This window comes from Cryptotermes secundus, unplaced genomic scaffold (genome assembly GCF_002891405.2).
Source record: "Cryptotermes secundus unplaced genomic scaffold, Csec_1.0 scaffold760, whole genome shotgun sequence".
Classification (NCBI taxonomy): Eukaryota; Metazoa; Arthropoda; class Insecta; order Blattodea; family Kalotermitidae; genus Cryptotermes; species Cryptotermes secundus.
The window spans coordinates 81182-108882 of NW_019739971.1; the positions used below are offsets into that span (position 1 = coordinate 81182).

At 43.1% G+C, this 27701-nt stretch overlaps 1 protein-coding gene across 2 annotated transcripts in view; it reads left to right on the forward strand.

Moving 5' to 3' along the window:
• LOC111872219 overlaps positions 1 to 27701 on the forward strand; it is a 174989-nt gene that overhangs the window by 57254 nt on the left and 90034 nt on the right. Inside the window, exon 3 of one of the 2 annotated variants that reach the window (XM_023865881.2) lies at positions 25417 to 25588. In XM_023865881.2, coding sequence (XP_023721649.1) covers positions 25441 to 25588 — 148 coding nt within the window. In that variant the 5' untranslated portion in view covers positions 25417 to 25440. Of the gene's footprint in view, positions 1 to 25416; positions 25589 to 27701 lie in introns of those variants that run through there. The other variant, XM_023865882.2, reaches the window with a different exon arrangement.

Sequence of the window (27701 nt, forward strand, 5' to 3'; positions counted from 1 at the left end):
AAAGTTCGTATCCGAGGGCTCTCGGGTTCGATTTTCAGCCTGAAAGCCTTCTTTCATGACTAAGTTTTTTTTTTTCTCAGTTTCTGTAGCTGATCTTCAGTTTCTCATTCCACTACGTTCTGGGTCCTTTGACGATCATCTTACCATTCGACACTGTCATGCACTTGACAAATTGCTGTTAAATGAACCAAGGGAACACAGAACCACATCAAATTCCTTAAGAGAATATGAGGCTGTGTGTAGGCCGTTCGTGCCTGTTACGCCTATGGATGAAATATCGATTGAGTTTGTCATTATAAGCGAGGTACAGAGAGCCAGTTTCCACGCTCCTCCCTCCTATGCCATTACTGCACAATCCCGTGTGATAACCAACAGCCACGAATGCATGTGCTTTCAGCTTTCAGTTCTGCAGCTCGATGCAACTTTCTCCCTATTTTACATTGCTGGCTCCTCAAGTCCGGAGAGCGTGATTGCGGTCTTACGTCTCAGCTTCTGCTACAGGGCTTGTGGTGACGGGCGCCAGCATTCGAATGTACGGATTCATGGGAACTTATTGCGATCTTACGTCTCAGCTTCTGCTACAGGGCTTGTGGTGACGGGCGTCAGCATTCGAATGTACGGATTCATGGGAACTTATTGCGATCTTACGTCTCAGCTTCTGCTACAGGGCTTGTGGAGATGGGCGTCAGCATTCGAATGTATGGATTCATGGGAACTAATCATAGATGTAGTGGTCTCTTTTAGAAGTACAGAAAAAGAAAAGTAAAAAGTTATCCTTATGCTTAACTAATTAAGCATTACGCCACGAAGACATTGGGAGTGGATGTAGACGTATACATCCACGTTTTCTTGACCTGAGCAGTAGCTGGAGGTGTGCTGTCAGCTTCATGCCCCTGCAGCTCTATTGTGACGGATCCACTCATTGCAAGGCAACGACTCAGTGTGCACGTTCCACTGAACACACAACAATAGAGCTGTGTTCTCTGTGGACCATGCTACAACGCTTTGTTAGGTAACACAGCAATAGTGGGGAAGAGAAGACGGTTTTTTCTATGGAGTATGAAGTTCTCCCCGAGACTATGTAACGAGAGTCTGTTTGTAGCTAGGGAGACTAGATTAGAGAATTGGAATTATGAGTTCAGAAGCTGTAGGAGTACAGAACCGTAGTCGGATGAGAATTGGATCGAGTCTTCGGAATTGTCAGCTGCAGGAAATGGCAAGAAAGGAATTAGACTTTGCCAAGAAGACGTCATGCGTGAGTTGAAGTGACAGTGAGACTGATAAATCCGTTGCCAGGATACGACTAGTGAAGACGGAGAATCCTAATGCTTGTGTAAAAGTGAACTATAAATTGTGTAAATCAGCGATAGTGCTGTACTGTTTTTAAGTATGAGATAATTGTAGAAGGCGTTAATAAATCCAGTCATCCAATCCAGAGCCCATTATCATCAGTCACGGAACCTCGGACACGTGGCAATATTATTTGGATGGCTTTCAAGTTCGCAAGAGCTAACCGTAATATTGCTATTCTTTTTTAAATTTGGAAGTTAAATTTAACGGTCTGATACTTAACAACTTTTAAGGTATTCCTATGTATATATTGATATGACATAACAATTATAGTCATCTGCGCTGACTCCTAAGTCGCTGATTCTGGTTACTACCTCGCTTTGGGACGCTTGTACTTGTCGCATTTCTGTCATCCTGTATTGTCTTGTGACAGCAGATTCTGAGCAGAGGAATGGATCCCCATCCAATTATTCCTGCCGCCTGCTGGAAAAGATTTGCACTCATAATTGTGACGCTAAACCCTGCTGACTGCTTAATCCTTTAAGAAGAGAAAAATATGAAACTTAGCACATCTTCCCCATCTTATGAGAGGCGTAAATTTAACACATAATTGTGGCAACATTGCCTGTCTTCGTCTAGTAACTGCTTTATCCACACGAAAGGTTTCAGAGAAAATTGCTCTTGAGAACATGCAGGAATGCTGGTCTTGGTTTGTTATGGTTGGATTAACTTCATTAACGAATCCCTTAGGTCACACGTCTTCTTGAGAAACTTATAGTCCAAATATCCCTTATTTTAAGGAACCTGAAGGTTCATTGCGCTGTTTATAAGCGCCCTCCAGGGGTTCCCATCCTGTAACACATAAATCACTCACTCACTCTCACAACACATTTTCGTAATATCTCTCCCAGCCATACTAAGATATTCAGGTGGTCTATTCGCTTGTGGTTTTGAGCCGTCTTATCCTGAATCTGTGTAACGGATTTATATACAAAGTGGATAATTTTCAGTCCAGTGTGACATACAAGTTTACAACACTTCAGTCTTTATTCACCTTACATGTTTCGATTCAAAAGAATCATCCTCAGAGGCGCACCACTACGATAAGGAAACACTGTCACATAAGATGTAACAATATGCGCTTAAGCTATGAATAATGCTCATTATATAAATTTTTGTTGTTATCACAGTTAGTTTTGATGTTTGCCTTAAGCATTCACGATGACGCTTCTTGAAGTGTAGATTTACGTATGATGTTTCTTTTAAGCGTATGTATATACAATTAGACGTTATATTAATCCTCTGGCGAACCTGTAACCCCTAGAGAGGCGCGGTCCTCGAGTGGCGCACGAGGGAGCCCATCTGGTAGGGTGGGCCGGTCTGAAAATACTGAGCAAAAACCCAGGGAAGAACAGGGGACCCAGTTCCTGGGACATTCTAATATATGGAACACCCTCTCTCCAGGGAACGTAAATATGAAGGGAGGACTGACTGAGCCCCCCAGAGGTGCGTCCACCTTCTCGTGGTGGTGGGAATTGCGTGACTCTGAGACCCGGAGAACTTTACCGGCGGGAGTTTAACTACCGAACTTTGAAAGTTAATATACCATTAGCGTTATATTGTGAAACGTGGTTACCAGGAATGGAAAATGAACGCATAAAATACGCTGTGTCAGTTATAGTTAACATTTGTGTATTGCGCATGTTACGAAATTCTCGTGTTCCTTAACGCTGTCATGAACGGTACAAATTTTTGACTCACTGTTAGTAAACAACATGTACAATTCAGAATTACTGGGTTTTTGGACTTCTTTCCATCGTCCGGTATGCTAGAGGCTAGAAAATACGACGTTCCTGAAACTGGATCTGTTTCGGTCTTCAAGTCAGGGCGAAGACACCTAAACACAGAAGCAGATCCAGTTTCCGAAACGTCATGTTTTCTAGTCTCTAGAATATCGGACGATAGGAAAAGTCCAAAAAAAACAGTAATTCTGAGTGCTATACAATATCGTCAGAACCGTTTTGAACCGTCCTGTACAATTGTTTCTATTTTTCTTCGTGTTTCGGCTTTCAGACTTAAGATCTCCTGAAACAATAGAAATAAATCATCCCTCTTCCGGAATCTTCCTTCATACTCATATTATTTTTCCTTTATGCATCTGTTGGTAGAGAAGTGACAGCGTGTACTTGTGTTTATAAGTTTTCTGTTGAGATCTCGGCAGGGGCACTGGCTAACTTGACTGAAGGTATCGTTGCTTTCTTCAGTTCATACGGACAAATATCTACATGGCGCTACATCCCAGGAAACGGCACTCTTCATAGTCACCGCCGTGAAAACTACAAATCTTACATAATGAAATCTGTTTCAGTGTGTCGGTTTCCTTAACTTATTACATGTGCAAGGAATGGTAACTAAGAGTCACGCGTGCTGTGCCTTAACCTTAGTTCCCACTAAGGAAATTCTATGTAGTGCGACAGTTCTGCAGCTGTTTCAGCGTTCCAGACAGAAATTTTTTTTAGTGAAGATTGATTTCACTCATTTATCTGAGACTGATTAAATATACTGTTCCCTCTAAGCATACTATGGACCGCATCTGTGGTCTAGTGTCAGAGTTCCTGGCTGCAGATCCAGAGGTCCCGGCGCTACCAGATTTTCTGAGAAGTAGTGGGTCTGGAACGGGGTCCACTCAGCCTCGTGAGGATAATTGAGGAGCTATTTCAAGGAAATAGCGGCTCCGGTCTAGAAAACCGAAATTAACGGCCTTGGGGAACCGTTGCGCTGACCATGTGACACCCTCTATCCGCAAAAGTTGTCACTAACTTCGCCGACAAGCGGCGGTCGCTTGGTCGGTATAGATCGATTGCGGACTACAGGCCACAGAGTTTGTTGTTTTTTGTTTATGCATACTAAATTATTTTTACTAAAAAATCCCATTAACGAATACGTACATTTCACAACACTTAAATTACTAACCACATTCTGCGCTCTTGCTTTAATGAAGATCACTGTATTTTTGGAGGTGATGTGACGCCTTGTAATCTGGTAGATGTTTGCTGACGTTTGGAAACAGCTTCCTTAAAATTATTAAATTAGACAGCATCTGCCCCCCACTTCAACCCAGGTTAACAAGCGTCACCTAATATGGCGGAGATCGGATGAAGTCAGGTTCGGATGTAATTAATATTGCCCATATTAATCGAAGTTCCGTCTTTTATCATGCTCTTATGAAGTTGCTATGGAAACGGCAATTCATTAGCAAGCTTTCAAGCGAATGCGTTTCAAGTAGTTATTAGCGTCACTGGAAGAGAACATGCAGTTTAATTTTAAAGTTTATGATTGCGGAGTACTTCCGAACCTCGTGGACACTTGAGTCACAACGTAATGGGTGTGATACAGATGTTCTTCCAGCGTCCACTGTTTCCCCTCGTATTATGACTCTTAGCGCATTCGACTAGCCCATAGGCCAGCAGAAAATTACGAACAAACCCCAGCATATGCCGGAAATTGTCCCAGTTTTGATGCATACACTTCTTGCACCGCCATATATGTTCAAATTCAAGCTTTTCGGAAGGAGAGCAGACTTGAAACTTGGAACACGATCTTTTAAACCCTGTTCTCCTCTTTAAGGTGTTTAATGGTTTCTTGAGGGAAGCACTGAAGCGTATCGCAGATTTCATCCAGTTTTTATTAAGTGTGCACTCAGACAAAATCATTGTCTTTTCCTTTTGGAACTGTAATGCCTTGAAATTTATTCCAGAAACTTGTTCTTAATTTCCAACATATTTTTTTCCCCCTTGGCGCTACAGCCTCAGTGGGCCTAGGCCTACCTCCATGAAGTTCTCCGTTTCGGTTTTTCTAGATCTTACACATTCGGTAGGACTCCTTGGGTGGGTGATCAGCTCGTCACAAGGCCTCTACCTGTACACAAAACACAGAAAAACACACACACACACAAACTAAACATCCATGCCCTGAGTGGGATTCGAACCCGCGATCCCGGTTTCGAAGCGAGTGAAAACAGTACATGCCTCAGACCGCTCGGCTACCGTGACCGGCTAATCTCCAACATATGTCTCAGGAAATAACGCAACTGAGTCATGACTACTTATTGCATAGGTCCCATACAGTAGCAGTAGCAACATGGGGCTCCCGATTTCTGAGCGACCCGCCGAGTATTGCATAAGCTCTCTTCACGGTAGCTCCTCAGCGAATTATTACATAGATGCTGAAAGGAAATTTCAGTATATGTAGGCTATATGTGGACCACAACATGAGCCCGAATGTGGGTGAATCGATCCGACGAGAATAGCGCGTGGAACTGCCGCTTGAACAGCAGAGCAGCGCGGAGATGCCTCAAACATCCTCTCTGTATATTCATCTCAATGAGAAGTGATGGAGATTCGAGTCATAGGCTTCAGTGAAATCTGAAAGTAGTCTTATTAATGCATTCATGTAAATACCTATGTGCTGTGCACATAAGCATTACCAGTTCCATATACAATGTCGATCTGAGATGTATTATCCATACATACTCGTAGATACGTGGTATGTAGGGCCGCGCCATACCTCAAACGGTTAGTCGCTGGCTTCGATCCCGGGTCTGGTCAAGTGGGATTTGTGATGGACAAAGCGGCGCTGGGGTAGGTTTTCTCCGAGTACTTCGGTTTCCCCTGCCAATCTTCATTCCACCAATTGCTCCACAATCACACCTATCATCTAGGGCAGGTACAATAGGCCAGAAGTGGCCGCAGTACAAGGAACTTAATCCCACCCCACAAGCAATAAAAAATACGTGGTATGTAAGGTAAAGTCGTTCCTATCCTTAACTAATCAAGCACTACTCCATGAAGGCGTAAGAGGGAGTGGATATATAGATCCACATTTTCTTTGTCTCGGCAACAGCTGGAGATGAGTGGTCACCTTCACGTCCCGGCCGCTTTAACGCCGGGGAGAGAGCCTCTGGTGCCCATTGGATAGTAGACTGAATGGGCCAAGAAATCGGTCTGAACGCTGTGGAGAAGAGAAAATTCTTAACAATTTGAGGGATACGTGAGGGAATGGTAGACCAGTTTACAATTCTTCTTATAGAATTAACAAATTAATTTCCCAATCGACTGATTTCCGAAAGGAATTTCTTACATTTTATTTAGTTTCTAATAAAATTTAATCAGATGCATGTAATTCCCTCCCCCTCCTTCTTTATTTTGTGGAGTCCTTCCAAAATCATTCTCGGTATTTGGGCAGACATGTTAGTAAACGGTTTTCTTTTCGCTTAAGTAACTTCGCCGACAAGCGGCGGTCGGTCGGTATAGTTCGCTTGCGGACTAAAACCACTGAGTTTCTTTCTTTTTTTTAGGGGGGTGGAGTCCAGCTGGGTCCACTAGGCACGGCGGCAGCCACTGTTTGGCCTATTGTACCTGCCCCGGGTGATTATGATGATGGAGAATTTGGTGGAATGAAAATTGGCAAGGGAAACTGAACTCGGAGAAAACCCGCCCCAGCGCCACTTTGTCCACAACAAATCCCACTTGACCAGACCTGCATCGAACCCAGGCCGCCGCGGTGGGAAGCCAGCGACTAACCGCTTGAGCTATGGCTCGGCATTTAATGAACGGTTAATCTGTACATATTTTGACATGATTACTTGAACATTGTCCGTTGTGTGGGACCAAGTCGATAAACAAGCGAGCCATGGTAGGCAAGGGCCCGCGATAGCAATAGAATTATTGGGACCGGTGTTTTCTGTGCTGTCCATGCTGAAGCTCTACTGCGAAAGCTGTCGAGGCAAGTAGCAAAAATCTGATCTTGGACCTCTGATGGGACTTGACGTCGAGACAGACTGGCTGACTAACCGTCGGTCGTAACATAACTTTGACTTTAACGTAACTTAATCAGTTGCCATCATGAGTTAACTGTGAGGCAGTCGCCACCCAGCTAGGACTTAAGCACGGAATCAGAGGAATACTTGTTTCTGGAAGCTGTTACCTAGCAACGCCTGATGACATGTAAGACTGTCTGTGTGCTACAGTACAGTGATTTGTTGGTGTAGATAAATCAGTGAAACTGTTATTGTTACCAGTATTTCCGAGCCCAATAAATCCAATTAGCAATCCAAACCCAATTTCTAGTCACTAACACGTGATAATATGATTAAAATATTAGGGTTTATGGCTTATATGATTATTGTATCTACCGATTAGCGGGAATAAATTATAAGCGACACGCTCTCGGAGATTGTACGAGATTTTTTCTGGATGCAACGTAAGTGAGGCGAAACCTTGCACCTCGAACTTGATGGGATGTGAGTATTGTCGTACTTTGTATGGTACAGATATTGCATGTGCCATGACAGCGGCGATGAACAACAGGGTTGATGAACCCTTTTCCCTCCACCGCAGCTCATCCCTGTGCTCATTCAGCCCTACAGAGCTGACATGTTCTTACACATGGCTTGTTGCGAGAGCTCTCCCTCACGTTTGTGAACGCTAGCTTCACTGCGTCATCTGATCGGGAAAGCTGGATCAACTAACCTTTCTGACACAGTCTCGGCCGAGTTACCGCTCATCCTCGCTCCTTTCTATCGCGGGTTTTGTTAGTCTCTACAAGCGAATGACGGACCAGTATTTTCAAGGACGTATTTGCCTCTTGCTGACAATTCTCCAGTGAAAGCAGCATTGTTACATAACCTAAATTCGCTTAGTGGGGGGTGGAGTCCAACTGGGTCCACTCGGCACGGCGGCCACCGATTGGCCTATTGTAGCCTTCCCCGGGTGATTATGATGATGGAGAATTTGATGAAATTAAGATTGGCAGAGGAAACCTAAGTACTTGGAGAAAACCTGCCCCAGCGTCACTTTGTCCACCGCAAATCCCACTTGACCAGATCCAGGATCGAACCCGGGCCGCCGCGGTGGGAAGCCAGCGACTAACCGCTTGAGCTATGGCGTGGCCTGTTACATATCCCAAGAAGCAATAGATTGAAAACCACACTGAAAATCCCCATTACCCCCCCCCCTTCTTTATATCGTCACAGTCGCACTGTTACGAATACCCAATGTACAGCCCTGGGAGAATTTTCCTTCGTTCCAACAAAGTCAGGAGTTTTAAGTAAATTACAGTGGGGCTCAGTTCGAAACACAGATTTTCGAAATGCTTCATTTTTAATTTTTGTGTCTCTAGCTCTTCTGAAAATGCACTTAGTGCAAATTAAAATCTTTAGCCGATCAACAATACCTAGTACACTGCAGAGTGTCATAAATTATGTTTCCTTCTAAATATATAAATATCGAAATTGTTTCAAATAAAATTTATTGAATACCATGTGGTCGATAATTTCTGTTCAATTTTTGTGTGTCGAATATATATACCAAAATTAAAACAGTTCTACAAATTTTGATTACATCCTTAATAAAAATGTTATCAACTTCAGTAGATGGATTTTGCAGACAGCATAAGCAAATTTATGGACACAAGGACACAAAATCTCCACTACGTCTTCCCTTTGTGCACTTCTTTTGAAGAATAAGTAGCAACCATCTAGTCACTACGCTTAAAATGTTTGCGAGTAGGAAACGTGAATATAAAATTAATGTTCTCTGTCTCTGCCTTCTACAGTCTCTCATATTCCACACGAATGTAAATTGTACCTTCGTCTGCTGTGTAATAACTTAATCAGGGCAAGCAGAAAGTCGATGTAGATTTTTTTAAACTGAAATGCCAAAGAAACTATTTCTTCCACTGACTCACTGCAAGCAAAACTATAGACTAAGGGAGACACTCTGAAGATGGGAGGAGAAAGCGACGATGGTTTTGTGAAATGCGGTGGGTTGAAAAATTTGCAGTCTCAGATTCCAATGTCTAATGGCAAAAGATTCTGGCGGTATACTGAAAGCATAAAAATCGATTTACTAAATGCCCAGAGCAAAATGACTTATGTGATATTCAGAATTCTGACTGAGTTAGCAGTAAGTCTACTTCGTGCGATCTATTATTTTTTCGCAGGTGGTCTTTATTGAAAAATCCGCATTCTAATCCCAGTCTCAGATCCTGAAGTAATTGCATTCATAAAACTCATTTCGTCATAAACAACTTTTTTCTACGCTCTTGCTGTGAACGAGAAATTTCGTAAAAATCTTGACTGTTGATTGGATAAGATGAAGCATATTATTAAATTTTTTTTTGATATGCTAAGTTAAGTTAATTTTGCTTCACCGCTACAGTTTAAGCCAGAATTTTGTCAGGAGACGAAGGTAAAATATTTTGAACTGTTTACCGTAGATTGAGGTTGTTATCTGTCATAAACATACCTGAATATTTTACACGTTTCATTATTTTCCCACACACTGTATTTAAGTGTCTTTTGGTCTCAAATTGAACAAGTGTTATTTCTCTAAACAACATAAACCAATCGATCTTTGTAGTGAAGACGCAATATACTTCCTGTGAGGTAACTGAATTTGTAAGTACCGAGTAGATACAGTTCTTAATAACTCTGACAGAAAAGGCAGATATGCATCTTACAACTACCTTCGCTCCGAACACACATCCTCTGCTACTAGACAGCCACTCTGCATGAAATTATCACAACCTTCATACTCTCACCTCCTTCAATGTACTTTATCAATAGAAATCTTAAGAAAATCTTGACAAATTTTACCAAGTAAGGTCACTGTCTACATTCAACACACAATGCGGGCATGCATCAACATAGCTTATTTTCTTATTGTCTGGAAAATAGCCAAAATCGCAATATTTCACAAACCAGGGAAACATCATTAATATTGGAAAATCGTCTTCGCACCAGCCACCTAAAAGCACATAATAAACTTCTTGAACGGCAAGCATTTAATATACTGCAGTCCAATCTTGAATCACTGCAGTTCAGTGAGAACAATTTATGCCTTTGAATGTGAAGAAACAGCCACGCCCATATTTGGATTTTTCCAAGACTTTCTATCGAGCATGACAGTAAATTGTTTTTCGTTAACATTCCAGGCAACATAACTCGTTTCCTACATATCAGTCAAAAAAATTATACATTTTATATCTAAGAACGCTGCAAATTCCTCAGTCTATCATACCTTATCTTCTTTTTCTCTCTTTGTCTACATAGCCCTTTGAACCTTGGTCTCTTTTTCAGTTTCTTAATCTTATACAAAGTCGGTAAGAATCCTTGGACGGGAGATCAGCCTGTTGCAAGGCCGCTGCCTATACACAGAACATCACAAACACAGAATAAACACACATACAGACATCCATGCCTCGAGTGGGATTCGAATCCACGATCCCAGCGCCCGAGCGGGCGAAGACAGTTCATGCCTTAGCCCACTGGGCCACTGTGATGCGCTCATACCTTGTCTGATGTCCCTCCAACATACGTTCTGTGCCCTACGTCGTTTCTCATGTACGTAAATGACGTGCAAGACAGACCAGACACTAAGCTAAGTTCTTTCTCTGATGACACCGCACTTCCGGTCCGATTGCTACATCCGATTCTCCAAGCAGCAACTTCAGCTGCCACTGGTTTACGAAATGCAGAATCTCCACTAACTCAGACAAGACTTTAGCGTTCACATAGGCGTCCGCCTGATTTAAGATTATCCAATCTTTCAGTTCCTTGGTCAAGGAACAAGAAGCATGTTGGAATTACTTTTGATTGGAAACTCCACTGCAATGAACATATAGACAACATAACCAAGACAGCAAGAGAGATGAACTCCTCCTCGGTTACCACAGCAACCTCCCACCCGTTGTCAAAATCCAGTTATACAGACACGTGTCAGACCAGCCAACTGTTATTGATACCAATCCTGTGCTTGTAAACACAAGTCTGAATTCCAGAACTTCCGATGATATAGATCAGGTACTTAAGGATGTGTGGAAAGTGTACGAGGACAACAGTGTTAACTTTTTACATTCAGATGTCTCAGTTCTTAAACTGAATGAGTACCTCCAAATTCTAGCCAAAAAGACATGAAAAAGCGAGCAAATAAGATGCGCAAACTACTGATCGAAACTCTGTTAACATGCGTAAGAAACCAGAGGATATACTTTTGCAATGAAGTGAGGGAGGAAGGCATAGGATTGGCCGCGCCATAGCTCAAGCGGTTAGTCTCTGGTCTCCCACCACGGCCCGGGCTCGATCCTGGGTCTGGTCGAGTGGGATTTGTGGTGGACAAAGTGGCGCTGGGGCGGGTTTTCCCCCGAGTACTTCGGTTTCCCCTGCCAATCTTCATTCCACCAAATCCTCCATCATAATCACCCGGCGCAGGCTACAGTAGGCCAATCAGTGGCCGCCGTGCCGAGTGGACCCAGTTGGACTCCACCCCACACTAAGCGAATTAAAAAAAAATAAGACATAGGATACCAAACAAGACAAAAGGAACATATGACACGAAAAAGTGTACTCAGGAAAATTGTGAGAGGACAGTAAATAAATAAATAAATATACAAATACACCAAATTAAATTGAAGAAACGTTATACATTTAGACCTATAACATAGGTGATTGATGTGATGTGATGAAAGTATCTACTCGTACCACATCGACACAGATAACTGAATAACATTATTCGCATCTTCTGGCTGGAAGGGAAACCAGTGGAAGGCATTCTTGTTGGACCCAGTAATGATACTAGACTGCAGATAATTCGTGCTTCAAGTGGTTAAGTGGAATTAGTTACGTTTGATCATACTCAGCTTCATCAACAGGAAACGTGCTAAAATTACGTGAGGTTTATTTGTGGCATATTTAATGATGCTTTCAATAGCGTCAAATGATACGAGAGTTTGAGAATAACAAATTGGAATGGATGACTTGCTTTGTGTTGCCTCGCCATATGTCTGAAAAACTGAGAGAAATCAGGAAGAGTATCGATTAGGATAGGAGATTTGAAGTAGGGATCCCCCGGACGCGAGGAAGAAGTGCGAACCACAATGGCACGTTGTTCATGTCTCCTCTTGTGTAGTATACTCTCCTGTCATTGAGCGATACACGTATTTTAATTGTGGTTGTGCGCCGCATATTGAACTGTAAGACGCTAACCAGACATCACAACGATATGATCCAGAATCTAACCTCTCCTCTTTGCCGATCACAGTGGCCACGCGGTCTCAAGCATGAACTGTCTTCGCTCGCTCGAACGCTGGGATCGTGGGTTGGAATCCCACTCGAGGCATGCATGTCTGTATGCGTTTATTCTGTGTTTGTGTTGTTCTGTGTGTAGGTAGCGCCCTTGCGACAGGCTGATCCCTCGTCCAAGGTATCCTACCGAATGTGTATAGGATTAAGAAACTGAAATAGCGTCCAAGGTCCCAACAAACGGGCTGTGAGGCCATAGATGTAGATAGATAGATGGATGGATGGTTGGATGTATGGTCGGACAGACGGTCGAATGGACGGAGTTAATGTAATTAAACTGTTAGTATAAGAAAACATTTATGTACCTAAAAAGAATCATATGCTTATAGTATATTGTCAGTCTAAAGGTTCGGCCACACAGAGCGCTACGCTTTGTTCGTTACGTACGCTACGTACGCTGTGTACACTCTACGACGCAGGTAACATAGGGAACATAGCGTACGTAGCGTACGGAAGTCTGTGTGGCCAGTCACATTGGCAATAAAGGGAGATATTTTTCTGTTCGTATAGCGAACATAGCATACGTAGCGTGCGTCGCGTACCTAGCTCTCTGTGTGACCGTTCCTTAACAAAGCCTGATGTCCTAATACATCGAAAAACGAAGCCATTTAGATGTGACCCATGTTATTTGTAGCAGTGAAGTGTATGTACAGCACTGGTTGCCTGCTGTCTGTACAATATAATAAATGAAAATATAACGCTCATCTGAAGCTACCTGTCATCTGAGCTGCCTTAGTTTGTTCCGCTTTTCCCCTTAGAGTTAGAGAGGAGTGGCAAACACTACGCTACAGTACAGCAACCGGCCCGTTTGTTTAGGAAGATGAGCCGTTCAGGAACAAACTCGCTGTTGAAGAGTTTCAATTCATGTTACACGTCGATAGGCAGTCCCTGTTTCGCTCTGACGTCAAGTTGTACGATTGCGCGACTTCATCTCATTCATGTCCTGCTTTATACTAATTCCCTGTTCTCGTGTGCCCTTAACTGTCAGTCATCTAGTCATTCCACGCCCTTTCCCTACACTCCTTCATCAATTTTCTCGAAACAATTCTTTTGGTCTCCCCTTTCCACGTTTTTGTTTTTGTCAGTAGTGTTCTTACACGTATCTGCACCGCAGAGGTGTTGTAGTGCTGTATTCCGAATGTCACTGAAGGGAATGATTGAGTGGTTAGTGCGCCTCTTTCATGAGCGGATCACTCGAATTCGAATCTTANATAATTTGGCACTAACTTCGCCGACAAGCGGCGGTCGCTCGGTCGGTATAATTCGCTTGCGGACTAAAACCACGGAGTTTGTTTTGTTTTATATTTATATATTGGAAAATTCAGAACATTTAAACCATTGAAACATATTAATTTTGAATATTCAATTTGTTTCATAGAAAGTTGCACGTGAATTACTTTAGGATCTCTTAACAAATGTCAATTTAGAATTAAATGTTTTGCCTTTAAGGACATCCCTTTGTTTGTTTCATACATATAGCACTGTTACGTAGCTCAAGGTACAGTAATCCATTGATGGTTTTACAATCTCATTGCTAATTCTCTGGAGTCTTACAAGAGCAATCGTGACCATATATTCTAATTATACACAACCTGTGTTCTCAAATACTTCACCAGAATGTCAAACGGCCATTGAAAACTGAAATTCAAACTGTGGATTAACGCGCAATGCAGAATTATGCTTCACTTGTAACCTCAGTCCATAATGGTTCTATTTCCACATTTTGTGGAATAGATAAGACAAAGGTACGAGGGAGAATAAGTAAATAGGTCAATAAAAGATATAACGCGTAAAACACGTGTAGGTATAGCGACTGGCTCTGGGCTGGAGGACCGAGAGGTCGGAATTAGATCCCGGTAGGGTCAAGAATATTCTCCTCTCGAAGTCGTCCAGACCGGCTCTGGCGTTCACCCATTCTCCTATCCAATGGGTACCGGGGGATCTTTCCCCGGGGGTATAGCGGCAGGGGCGTGAAGCTGACCACTCACCTCCACTGGTGCCGATGTCAAAAAATGTGGATTTATACATCCACCACTCCATAAACTTTCATGACGTAGTGCTTAATTAGTTAAGCACAGGGACAGCTTTACCTTCTTGGCCATCTCTTTACCAGTGAGTCGAAATTCGCAACATAAAGTCTTTTGACTGTTGTCTCAGCCGCTTCCGAACCTCCGTTTCAACCTCTTCGTCAAAGGGGAAACGTTTGCCACCCAGCTGTGAACCGCTCTCCGCGACAGACACTTTCCACCGTAAACAGGAAGCATTTCTTTACGAATATCCTTTGCATGGAGTCCTTTTGCCCACAAAAAATCACAACATAACGCTGCTCTTCGGCAGTACATTCAAGCACGGCCGACATTTCTACTACTGAAACCGGCCTCTGAACATGCGCATTCGCGTCTGCTGCCTACGCTGTCATGAAGCTGGACTGTGCTGCTACCTAGTGATACATACAAAAATTATTACGTCCATTATAGCTGCTTTCACTGTAATTTATGATTTATTTACTCTCCCTCATACAATGTTTGAAACACGAATGGCTGAACAAAACGGATTTATTTGAATTCCGACCGTGATTTTATTCAGTTTAATCAGGATATACAGCCCTTATACCATTAGGAAACCACATGCATTTATAACCTGGAAATAATGGAAGTTGGAGATAGAATTATGAAGAATTAATGCGATGAACTGTCGAAACGTCATCGAACGGGCATAATGAACGCAGTTGGCATTATTAGTAACTGTAGGAGCTTCAGTAAATTTAAATATGTCCTCTTTGAACGATGTGTTAAAATTGGTGAATATTAAATCCATTTGCAGTGACATGTTTCCCAGTGGGAGTACTCCGTTCGCATTTATAATACCATAGATTGTTCATGTATGTCTGGTTCATAGCCACGCGTTGGTCATAATACAGCCCATAGGGAGATGGTGGTAACTGCGATTCTTGAAGCTGAACTTCGGTAATAGCGGAGAGAAACCGAAATAACACTAAGCTTTTACGCATAGGAAACAAAGCAAAGAGTTTTATTTGCTTGGATATAACGCCATGTATTCCGTTGAAAGTCAGTCGACTTTTCGGAGGAATATATAGCCACTGTGTTCCTCCGAAATGTTGGTTGGTTTTCAACGAACAACCCGGCGCTATGTCCCAGAAAATAGAACGTAATAGTCGCTGCTGTGGGGACCTCCGATCCTAGAAATCGAAACGTTTTTGTCGTACTCTACGCTCTTTGCTTTCGGTTAATTGTAACTTAGGTGAATTTAACGACCCAATTTCAAAAGGATATGTAAAGGTTATCATGAAATATGAGTCTATAAGAATTTTTAAGAAGATGGTTACTCAAATATAATCCCAGAATTAATCTGAAGAAGACCCAGTGGCCTGACTAAGATCTGAATTGGGGCCGCACCATAGCTCAAGCGGTTAGTCGCTGGCACGTGAGTCTGTAACGAATCGACACTTAATATTCTGTTTTATTCTTACGGCGACGGACGTATAAAAACGAAGTTCTTGGCCTACTGTGAAGCCGCTATCTACTCGCTCCCATGACATGACGCCTACAAAGGTAAAGAGTACTGTGGATTATAATCCAGACAATGCATGTAGCTGATTGGAAATGAAACATTGAACTTCGGTTTGAATGAAGAAAACTTCTTTATGTCCCTCCGGTTTTAGTGGTCTGGCAGCGCATTACTAGATAGATTGGTGATTTGGTCGCTGATGAGAAGTTTACCTCCTCACTTCCAATATATCTCCGTGACGCTGTGCTAAAACACAGATAACGTTTACCTTCTTGTTACGATCTGTGTTCTATTCGCACAGGCGAAGTTCCTTGTAGTAAACATCGTAATGGATACAGATAATGATTATAACAAGTATACTGCACTATGTTCACCCTTTGTCCCAATGCTTGTGTCTCCTTAAAGTAGAAAGGTAAAGTAAATTGTTCCCTGTGCTTAACTACTAATTAGGCCGCGCCATAGCTCAAGCGGTTAGTCGCTCGCTTCCCACCGCCGCGCCCCGGGTTCGATCCCGGGTCTCGTCAAGTGGGATTTGTGGTGGACAAAGTGGCGCTGGGACGGGTTTTTTCCGAGTACTTCAGTTTCCCCTGCCAATCTTCATTCCACCAAATTCTCCATCGTAATCACCCTGGGCAGGCTACAATAGGCCAATCAGTGGCCGCCGTGCCGAGTGGGCCCAGTTGGACTCCACCCCCACTAAGCGAAATTTAACTACTAATTAAGCACTACGCCATGAAGATTGAAGGGGGAGTAGATGCATACATACACGTATTCTTGACGTCGACACTGTTTGTGAATGGTCAGCTTCACGCCCCAGCCGCTTTACCTCCGAGGAAAGAGGTTACGCGGACCGAAGAACATTCCCTTAAAGTACAAAATTGAATTTGTTAAATAAATGCCTCGAACCTATTTTTTTTTTTCTCCTTGGCACTACAGCCCCAGTGGGCCTAGACCTACCTCCATGAACTTCTCCGTTCACTTCGGGCGGGTGATCAGCTCGTAGCAAGGCCTCTACCTGTACACAAACAGAAAACGCACACAAACATCCATGCCCTGAGTGGCATTCGAACCCACGATCCCGGCTTCCGAGCGAGCGAAGACAGTGCATGCCTTAGACCGCTCGGCTACCGTGACCGGCGCCTCGAACCTATATTGCAAGAAATTTTTGTAGGTAAATATATGCCATTTTTGTGCTATAAATAAAACATTTCCACCTGTATTAGTTTCTTATTTTTTAAAGTAGCTTACAAATGTTCGTCCGGCAGTCGTCAAAGTGCGTCAATGCATTAATTTTTAAAAGTAATCGAACAACATGACCGCGATCAAAGACGGATTACAACTTAACTGACGTTTTGACATTATTGACCATGAATTGTTTAAAGTTTGCTTTAGGAGCCATCTACGAACTGTGAATGAACTGGCTTGTATTCGGGAGGCAACTAGTTCGAATCTCAGTCAGGACTTCTAATGCTCTGACATCTTTTTCATACTTTCTGAGTCAGTCCAACTCATTCCAATATCTTATAATAGGCCACGTCCGTCCCCTTCTAAATCCTTATCTACTTATCATTTATGACACATGCTTAAATAAAATAACCCTGTCTGTCTTCTGGTTTTATAATGCTGTAGTAACCTGGATTAGATTGACTTTCACTGGACTGTATGACATGCCGATCAAAGTGACCCCGCGGTCTAAGGCATGAAGTCTCTTGGGTCCCTCGAACACTGGGATCGTGGGTTCGAATTCCACTCAAGGCATGCTTTTATTCTGTGTTTGTGTAGGTAGCGGTTTTGTGACGGGCTGATCCCCTGTCCAAGGAGTCCTGCCGACTTTCGTAGGATTAAGAATCTGAAGTGAAACGGAGAGTTTCACGGTTGCTCTCTGCTCCAAAGTGGAAGCAACAAGAGAGAGAAAGATTACCCTTTTATCCAAGAAGATCTTTTCATGGCCACCGATGGGAAAACTTGAAATCCAGAATCGCTAAATAATCTGTAAATCAGCCAATCGTATAGTTAGTGAAATGTTGTCCCATTTTAATTGTGCCTTTACGAAATAACTTTGAATTAAAATTATGTCATTTCGTCTACAGTAACCCACCCCATCTTACAATTATACTTGAAACGGGCGTATTGTATACCTCATACAATTACATTAATTCACGTTACGTGGGCTGAGGCTTTTCGTTATGTTCCTTAGTCTGTCCAAGCAATTGCTGGGGTAGTACCCCAAATTTAGGCCACCATCGTTTCCGTCCAAATCATTTCATTATTCATAAAATCTCCCTATTGTTCGACCCTCTATTGTCTAAGATACTGACGGCGCCATTAAATAAATCAGAAATGTCGGGTTACGTTAGCGGACTGTGATGTCAGAATGTAGCGTGCTCATGCTACATCGAGTACAATCCCTGTCGGCCACGTAGCACGTGTTTCGCTTAGTGGGGGGAGGGGGGTGGAGTCTTACTGGGTTCACTCAGCACGGCGGTCACTGCTTGGCCTATTGTAGCATGCCCCGGCTGATTTTGATGGTGCAGAATTTGGTGGAATGAAGATTTGGCAGGGGAAACCGAAGTACTCAGAGAAAATCCGCCCCAGCGCCACTTTGTCCACCACAAGTCCCACTTAAGCAGACCCGGGATCGAACTCGGGCCGTCGCGGTGGGAAGTCAGCGACTAACCGCTTGAGCTATGGCGCGGCCACGTAGCATATGTGTTAATTACGACATCTTGCGTTAATGCTTTCATTATTGTTGGCATTCGGAAATCATTTGAAAATTTCAAAATACGGATATCTACGCAAATGTAACAGTTCTGTGAAATATACGTAGTTGATTCCATTCATCTCCATCTGTGCTTCTAAAGCCCTTTTTTTTTGGGCCTTCGCCGCCTAGTCAGTTTCTTAATCTTTCAAACGATCGCCTCTGTTGTCTCGTGGTCGGAGTTCCTGGCTACAGATCCAGACGTCCCGGATTCGATTCCCGGCGCTACCATATTTTCTTAGAAGTATTGGGTCTGGAACAGGGTCCACTTAGCCTCTCGAGGATAATTGAGGACCAAGTTGAATGGAAAAGTAGCGGCTCCGGCCTAGAAAACCGAAATTTACGACCATTGGGATACGTAAATACAACGTTTTGTAGAGCACTCCTAGCTGATCATACGTAGACTTGTAATGTGACGGAATCCCAGTGACGTTATTGAGCTAAGTGGTAAGTGACGTATGCAGTAATGCTCATACGGGTATAAATATTTCACCCACCACTGCTATAGAATATGATAGAACCTAAAAACATTTTGATTTCAAATCGTAAAGATATTCCTGCTACTCATTTCTGTTAGAGGCTGAGTCGAACCCAGGGCCATAGTGAGGCTGCAAGGATTAGGTAAATTGAAAAAAAATCCAATGACCTCATCTGGATTCGATCCCGCGACCTTGCGGCTTGTAATCTAGTGCCTCAACCAATTACACTACCGGGAATATTCTTGCGGGTAAAGGGCGGCCGGTGCGTAGGGCTGACAACCTTACAGCCATATATGAGCCAATTGTCTAGAAAATGTGGGAACTTCAACATCTCACAACCCTATGGGCCTCCAAGGCCTGTTACAGGGATACCTTTAAAAAAAAAAGTAAAGCCATCCCTGTAACAGGCCGTGAAGGCCCATAGGATTGTGACACGTTGAGGGCCCCACATTATCTAGACAATCTGCTCAAAGATGGCGGTAAGGTTGTCAGCCTTACGTGCCGGCCGCGCTTTACTCCCCAGGAAAATTATTTAATTAATTCCTGGTACGCATTTCTGTTAGAGGCTGAGTAAACCCCGGGGCCTAGTGCGGCCGGAAGGATTAGATCAATTGAAAAAGAGATCCAATGACCTCATCGGGACTTGAACCCGCGACCTTCCGGCTTGTAGCATAGCCCCTTAACTAAGAGGGATAGCTTTACTTTTTTTACTTTAAGGGGAAAAACTAGCATTCACCTGACATACGTGAAACCCCAAATTCATAATGCGTTGTAGCTCGAAAATTTTCACGTATTCAGTCCTTGTTATATAAGAGAACACGATCTGAAAGTACAAAATGCCGACAACTCGCAAGATCTGTTGTATCATTCGAATATACATAATTAATTTTGCGAACTTCTTATCGTAATCATAAAACTATCCAGAACAGCGTCTGCAATTCTGCTTCTACTGCTCGTGTTTGTTTTAGGATTTCATTCCCTTCATTTCGGAAGAGATATCTCCGTTCGTCTTTCCTCTTGACAACCGGAAGCGCGTTAAAGGAAGTGCATGTAGATCCTGCTGCCAGACAGTATGCTTATCTTTCCAGCGAGTCTATGGTTCGCCGCGCCATAGCTCAAGCGGTTAGTCCCTGGCTTCCCACCGCGGCGGCCCGGGTCAAATGGGATTTGCGGTGGACAAAGTGGTGCTGGTGCCCGTTTTCTCCGAGTACTTCGGTCTCCCATGCCACTATTCATTCCACAAAATTCTCCATCATCATAATCACCCGGGGCAGGCTACAATAGGCCAACCAGTGGCCGCCGTTCCGATTGGACGCAGTTGGACTCCAACCCCCACTAAGAAAATAATAAAAAAAAGTCTATGGTTCGAGACGTAAGTAGTGTAATTATACTCTCTTACTATCTTTTTTTTTTCTTTTGGCGCTACAGCCCCAATTTGGGCCTTGGCCTACCTCCATGAAACTCTCCGTTTCACTTCTGTTTACTAGATCTTAGATATTCGGTAGGACTACTTGGCTCGTCGCTAGGCCTCTACCTGTACAGAAATACAGAAAACTCACATACACACACAAACACCAAACATCCATGCCCTGAGTGAGATTCGAACCCACGATCCCGGCTTCCGAGCGAGGGAAGACAGTGCATACCTTATACCACTCGGCTACCGTGACCGGCTCTCTTATTATCTGCACTCAATTAATTAAACACCACGTCATGAGGATGTGAGCAGCTTCACGCTCCGGTCGCTTCAACCCCAGGAACAGAGCCCACTGCCTCCATTGGATAGAAAAATGAAATTTTGTTATGTACGCAGATTGAATTCAGTGCAGGCCAGTATTTTACGTAAATCCCATTTGTAAGATAGCCCTAGCTTGTGATTGAAGTCGGTACTTCGTGCAAGCTGAGGACGTATGCACAGTTGTATTTGTCAGGTAACTAAACACACAAACTCTCTTCGCCAAGACAGATTTAGAGAATGTATGAGCAATACAAGAAATGTCTTCTGCGCTTGAAGATAAGAGAGCAGCTGCGTAAGTGTCTGGAAACAGGGATAGAAGGCTTGCTCCTTTTTATGTCACTAATGCCCTGCTTTTACCTTTGTTAGTAAATCTCAACAAAGGATCCTTTGTCCCAGCCATCCGTCCATTCAAATTTCCTTTAGTTTCATTTGTATTGATTAGGACTTTTATGTTGACGCTAATCGAGTTGCGAAGGTAATGAAAGAGGGTGCGTAAAAACTTACTCCCCCTTCTTTTATTCCTCCCCTCCCCTCCCTCTTCATTCCTTACTCATACACAAGGGGTGGACAAATATCCATAGCCGATCCGCTTGTTTGTTCCTCATGCACTGATACACGAAAGAATTGTTTCCATGTGCTTGCTTACCTCTTCAAGGATGTGAATCAGTGTAGTTTGGTTGACAGTTACCGACGTTTCGCAGGAACCCGTTGCCTACGTCTGTAGGCTAAGCGAGTACTCTTCAGCTCTGAAATGAAGCTGTAATATTCCTCCGAAATTTCGATGTCAATCTACCAAGAGACGTTGCGTCACATCACTGAAAACAGTAACATTCATAGTCAGTTCCAGTGGAGGATGTATGCATAAGGATTTCTTTTATTGCGGCCACTTCTGGCCTATTGTACCAGCCCCAGATGATAGGTGAGGGTGATTGTGGAGCAATTGGTGGAATGAAGATTGGCAGGGGAAACCGAAGTACTCGGAGAAAACCTGCCCCAGCGCCACTTTGTCCACCATAAATCCCACTTGACCGAACCTGGGCCGCCGCGGTGGGAAGCCAGCGACTAACCGCTTGAGCTATGGCGCGGCCTATGCATAAGTAAGGTACATGTTTTTCAGATACGTTCTTTGCGGGCTTATGTACCCAATTAACCTTACTTCTCATTTATTGGAGCTCAACATTTATCACTACAGAACGCAGGCTGCTAAGCTAACTGCGTTACAGATACCACATCACATAATTTATACACCTACTCGTCACGCCGAAATACTAGATATGAAACGAAACAAAATTCAAATTTTTCCACAAATTTTAGTAAAGTTTCCCGACACCAAATTTTACCGAAATATTCCAATTTCGAAAATGAGATACGGGGGCAGATAGCCGCTGAAGACATGTGTTCGGGAGGCACTTATTTCGAATCTTGGCCGGGACATTTCCTCATGGAGCTGAGCCCTTCTTGAGAAGCCGCCAGTTGTGCAGCTACTGAAAAACTTCCTAGCATTTTATGGAACCCGAAGGTTCATTACCATGTTCACAAGAGCCATCCACTGGTCCCTATCCTTAGGCATACCAATCTAATCCATACCATCCCATCTCCAACATTCATTTCAATATTGTCCACCCACCTACGTCTTGGTCTTCCCACTGATCTCTTTCCTTCTGGCTTTCCCGCCAATATCTTATCTGCATTCCTCTTCTCCCCCATTCGTGCTACATGCCCTACCCATGTCATCCTCCTTGACTTCATCATTCTTATTGTACTCAATGACGAGTACAAGTTATGAAGCTCCTCATTATCAGTTTTCGCCCCCCTGAAACACTGACATCGTGGGTTCGAATCGCACTTGGGACATGGACGTTTGTCTGCATTTATTCTGTATGTGTTGTCCTGTATAGGTAGCGGCCTTACAACGGGGTGATTCTCCTTCCAAAAGATCCTGCCATCTGCCTGTAAGATCCATAATTTCATAACTAATTCCGAAAGGAAACAGCCAGACAGCCTAATCCGTCAAGGTAGAAGGAGAAGAATATTTGAATATTTATTAAATTAATCGAAGCAATAAAAATATTGGCGTAACTTACATCGAGAACTTCAAATTTCAACTAATTTTCAAATCAATTTCTTATGCGGTTTACATTCTGCTCTTGAACCGGAAGTTGGTGTCCCCTGTCAAGCAACGTCTCATCCTGCGGTGAAGGAGAGAATTAAACAGAAAGAGCTGCATCCCTTCCTTTTATTTACCTGCCCACTTAAAAGAATGGTACTGCCCTAGCCGTAGTCCCTGTCTCTTCTTTTAAGTTGAAAGCGAATATACACACCCTTAGAGGGAAAGGAAGAAAAAAGTCAACTCCAATTACTGTGGGACACCCTCGTTCATTATTCCACCCCATATAGTTCTCTCTTTCATCTTGACAAGTTACCCCTTTATATGTAACTTCTCAACTATCTCTCTTTCCCCCACTCCTCTCGGATTATTAAGACGGAAACCATTTTCCGTGGTCTAAACTCTCAATCGCTGTTAACGTCATGCTGTAAAGGAATATATATATGCAGTAAAACTTGGTTATAGCAACATCGGTTTCTGCGACACCTTGTCTATTGCGTCAAATATTCAATGGTACGAACTAATTCCTCATAAAGCAACTGTTTTTATACCTTGCTTAGTACGACATGCACAAATGCATCAACCTCGTATGTAACGTCATTTTCATTCCTGAATTTCTCTGATATGGACATTGAACGTAATTTAGAAAGTGTGTATTGGGAAAGTAACAGGAAACAGATGAAGATAACTGATTACTGTACTCGTATCTAGGTACAGTAAGGCACAACAATTGATGTAATCTACTGTAATTTGGTGAGCAGGCCTACCTTTAATATACAGTATTAGTGCGGTGTGTATTGTCAGTGAAAAGCGCTGTAATATGTCTTTGATATTACACATTTGGGCAATTCCACGTTAATGTTACGTTAGTCTGTACTTAACTACGTATTTCACTAAAAAATGCAACATTTTAACTCGGTTTTTGGTAGATTTTTACGTGACTAACATAAGGCTACTGTGGAAGTGCCCATTTCGGTTACAACGACATTCGTTTATAACGACACTATTTTTAGGTCCCTTTGATGACGTTATAACCAAGTTCTACTGTATATAGTGTTCTGATGTGTAACCCTCAAGGAAGCAGACTTCTGGGCGAGATATGTCACTTTATCCTTACTTCTTTATATGTATACTTAGTATTAGAAACTTTTGTTCTAAGCATTGAGTGTTGCATACTTATTAAGATTGATACCTGGTAAAAGTAAAGTTCTCCTTGTGCTTAACTAATTAAGCACTACGCAATGAAGAAGTGATGTATAGCTCCATATTTTCTTGATCTCGGCAGTAGCTTGAGGTGAGTGATCAGCTTCAAGCCCCGGCTGCTTTACCCCCGAGAAAGAGCCCCCGGTACCCATTGGATAGGAGGCTGGGTGGGCCCCAGAGCCGGTATGGAAGACGTGGAGAAGAAAAAATTCTTGACCCTACCGGGGACTCGAAATCCGACCCCTCTGTCTTCCCGACTACGGTATCCCGGCTCCTACTGACACCTGGTAGATTCTAATACTACTAGTGCTAACGATTTAATTTGTTCGTACAGTCCTGAAGGTGCAACTTCTTATCGTGCTCGTAAATTTTTTGTATTACGTTGTCGCTTCTTATGAATGATACTTCTACGTGTTTCGACCTTCTGTGGTCATCATTACACATATACTTTACGTAATTGTTGGACTGTATGTTCTTTGCTCTGAAAGTAGTTAAAACTAGTTCCAATTATTGTACACTATCTCAAAATCGTATCCTTTTTCCAGTTGATACCCCTTGGTTCTGGCATAGCTCTAGAAACCACGGAATACTAGAAACACGGTGTGATACCGTTGTACAACTTGACTGGCAGGTGTATATCTGAACAGGCCCTTTCGCACGGCATGCGATGGCATAGTTGGTAGAGGCACTATGCTACAAGTCGGGAGGTCGTTGGATTCTTGAATGTACCTAATCCTTCCAACCGCAATATGGCCCTGTGGTCGACTCAGCCTTTAACAGAAATGAATACCAGAAATCTTCCTGGGGGCTAAAGGGCGGCCGGCGGGTAAGTCTGCCAACATCAGCGCCATCTGTGAGCAGAATTTCTAGAAAATGTGGGAGCCTAGACGTCTCACAACCTTATGGACATCCACGGCGTTCTGCGAGTACAGGGATGTCTGTAATTTTTAACCCTTTAATACGAGATAATGGTTTTAGTTTAACTGACTTTTTAGATGCTCTGTCTTTAACTAGGAACAAAGTTTCTCATTTTATAATTTTCTTCAGAATCATCTATGTGACCACAAGGAGCTGTAGAGTTATATCTGACAAATTGCCTTAATAAAAATCTGCACTAAGACCTTACATGTCTTCTGTGGAAAGTGTGTCTCAGTGGCGAAAATTTTGTTTCAGGTGGTGAGGCGAGGGTACCGGGGGATGTGGAGCGCCGTGACGCCAACCCCGGACGGACCTGCCCCCTCGTCCCGCTCAAAGCATAGTGCCACCCTATTAGGGGGTCACGTCTATCTGCTAGGGGGTCGCAACGGGAACCTTCCCCTCAAAGATCTCTGGCGGTACAGCCTAGGTGAGCACTACTGTAGTTAGATTGGTGTGCCATGCCCCTTGCTTCTCTGTGCATTTTAGTTTTCGAGGTACATACGAGTACATAAGCTACCAGATTATGAAGCAGCACACGTGTGCCCTACTAACTTGTGCACCTCTTAGTCTGAGAGATTTTTCGTGGTTTCGTTCATCCTCTCAAGGCAAACACCGCTACAGAATTTCGATTAAGCTGAAACCGCTTCATTCTAAAGTCATTCGAGCTCATCATTCTACAGCCACCATACGGTTCGACGCTGTAAAATTTATGGTACAGCGTCTTTAAATAAGCTACAAACAAGAAGTTCCGAGAAGAACTGGTCACCTATTTTCCTTTGATACGACACGGGACACATAGAAAATGACACCTCCAACAATTCTTTGTTGCCGCTGGAATATCTTTACCGAATTGTTACCTAGTAAATGTAGGGGGTACACAGACCCAGAGACTCTCTTTGATACAACACGGAGCGCGTAGAAAGCGACACCAACAATTCTCCATCGCCGAGGGAACGTCTTTACCGAAGTGTTACCTAGCAACGATAGGGGGATACACAGACATACCCACAGACTATCCGTGGTTAAGACATGGGCCGCATGCAGAATGACGAGTCCAACAATTCTTCTAATGTAGCATGTATTTTTTGCTGCGGGAACATGTATACTGAGCCGTTGCCTAGTCCCGGATGGATGGATATACTTAACCTAATCGTTGCCCTGAAACGAAAGGAGAGATACACATACAGACACACAGACTTATGGGAGGGATTTACGAAGTACACCGACTGATATGGGTTCGGTTCCAAGTTTCATAAACACTGGTTCAGGCGTTCAAAAGTTGATAGAGAGGGTAGGGGGAATCATAGACACACAGGATGGAGATTGCATAAGCCTACATTAGGAAGTAAGTTAAAATATTTTCTTATGCAAATGTTGCCCTCTGAGAGAAAGTAGACATGACTTAATCGCGGGTTTTAAAAATGGAGCGCAAAGGACTTACAAGAAGTGATTCAAGGTGTCATTCCATTATCTGGTTGTCTAGTTAGTTAGTTAGTTAGTTAGGTAGTTCAGTTAGTCCAGATATGCAAGTGAATTTTCGTATATAGTTCAGAGTGTCGATTTGATTATACGTATAAAATAAGTCATTAAAACTAATCAAATGTTTTAAAAGAGGTTATAGTGGAACACTGATGAAGGCGAAAGAACACTAGACTTTATGAAATATGTCAACGGTATTTCAGAATACTCCAAACCGCGATTCAACGTTTTGCTCTCATTTCACTATAATCTACACTTCTCTCAGCTTGCTTTTAGCGTCAATAGTCCCCTTGTTGATAACTGGTCCTTTGATATTCTGAGTCGAGTGACTGCGAGTGACGCTGTGTCACCAGACTTCCTCCCAGGTTTCCTCACTCTTCAGTTTCCAGTAAGAGCAACGAGAGGTAGCCACTTCAGGGATTGATTTCTCTGTCACACGTGTTTTGTTTCGGAAATGCAAGCTGCTCAGAGATTTCTGCTCATAAACGGGGAGTGAGGGAAGCAGCGGTTAAAAAATTGAAGTCTCAAGTATCTTAACTTGCTTCTTGGTTATAATCTCTACTGAAGAGAAGTTCAGAAAAAGGAGTAACTTGAGATCAGCCCTTAACTTACTGGCATAATGGAGATGAGGCGGAAGAACATTTCGTGCTCTCCGTGGGAACACACAGTCCATAGGGGGAGATGAGAAACACGTGCAATATTTTTTTTGGAAACATGATTGAAAGGCCTCATAGGCCGCCGGGCCCTAAGCCATGATGTACTTCGTCTTTGTCTTAATCCACCCATGTACATGGGGTATAATATTAAAATGGATCTTCGTAAGAAATAGGCTGTGAGGATTTAGATTGAGTCTGGTTCGGAATGGGGACTAGTGACGAACATTTGTGAAGGTGTTAATGCACTGAGATTTGAGATTATAACAAGATTATACCTTTCTGAGATGTGACGTCGTGTAGTCTAGTAGATATTCAACTTTATTGTATAATTTTGCCTGTGGTTCTGTATGGGTGTGAAATTTGGTCTCTGACACTAAGGGAGGAACATGGACTGAGGGTGTTTGG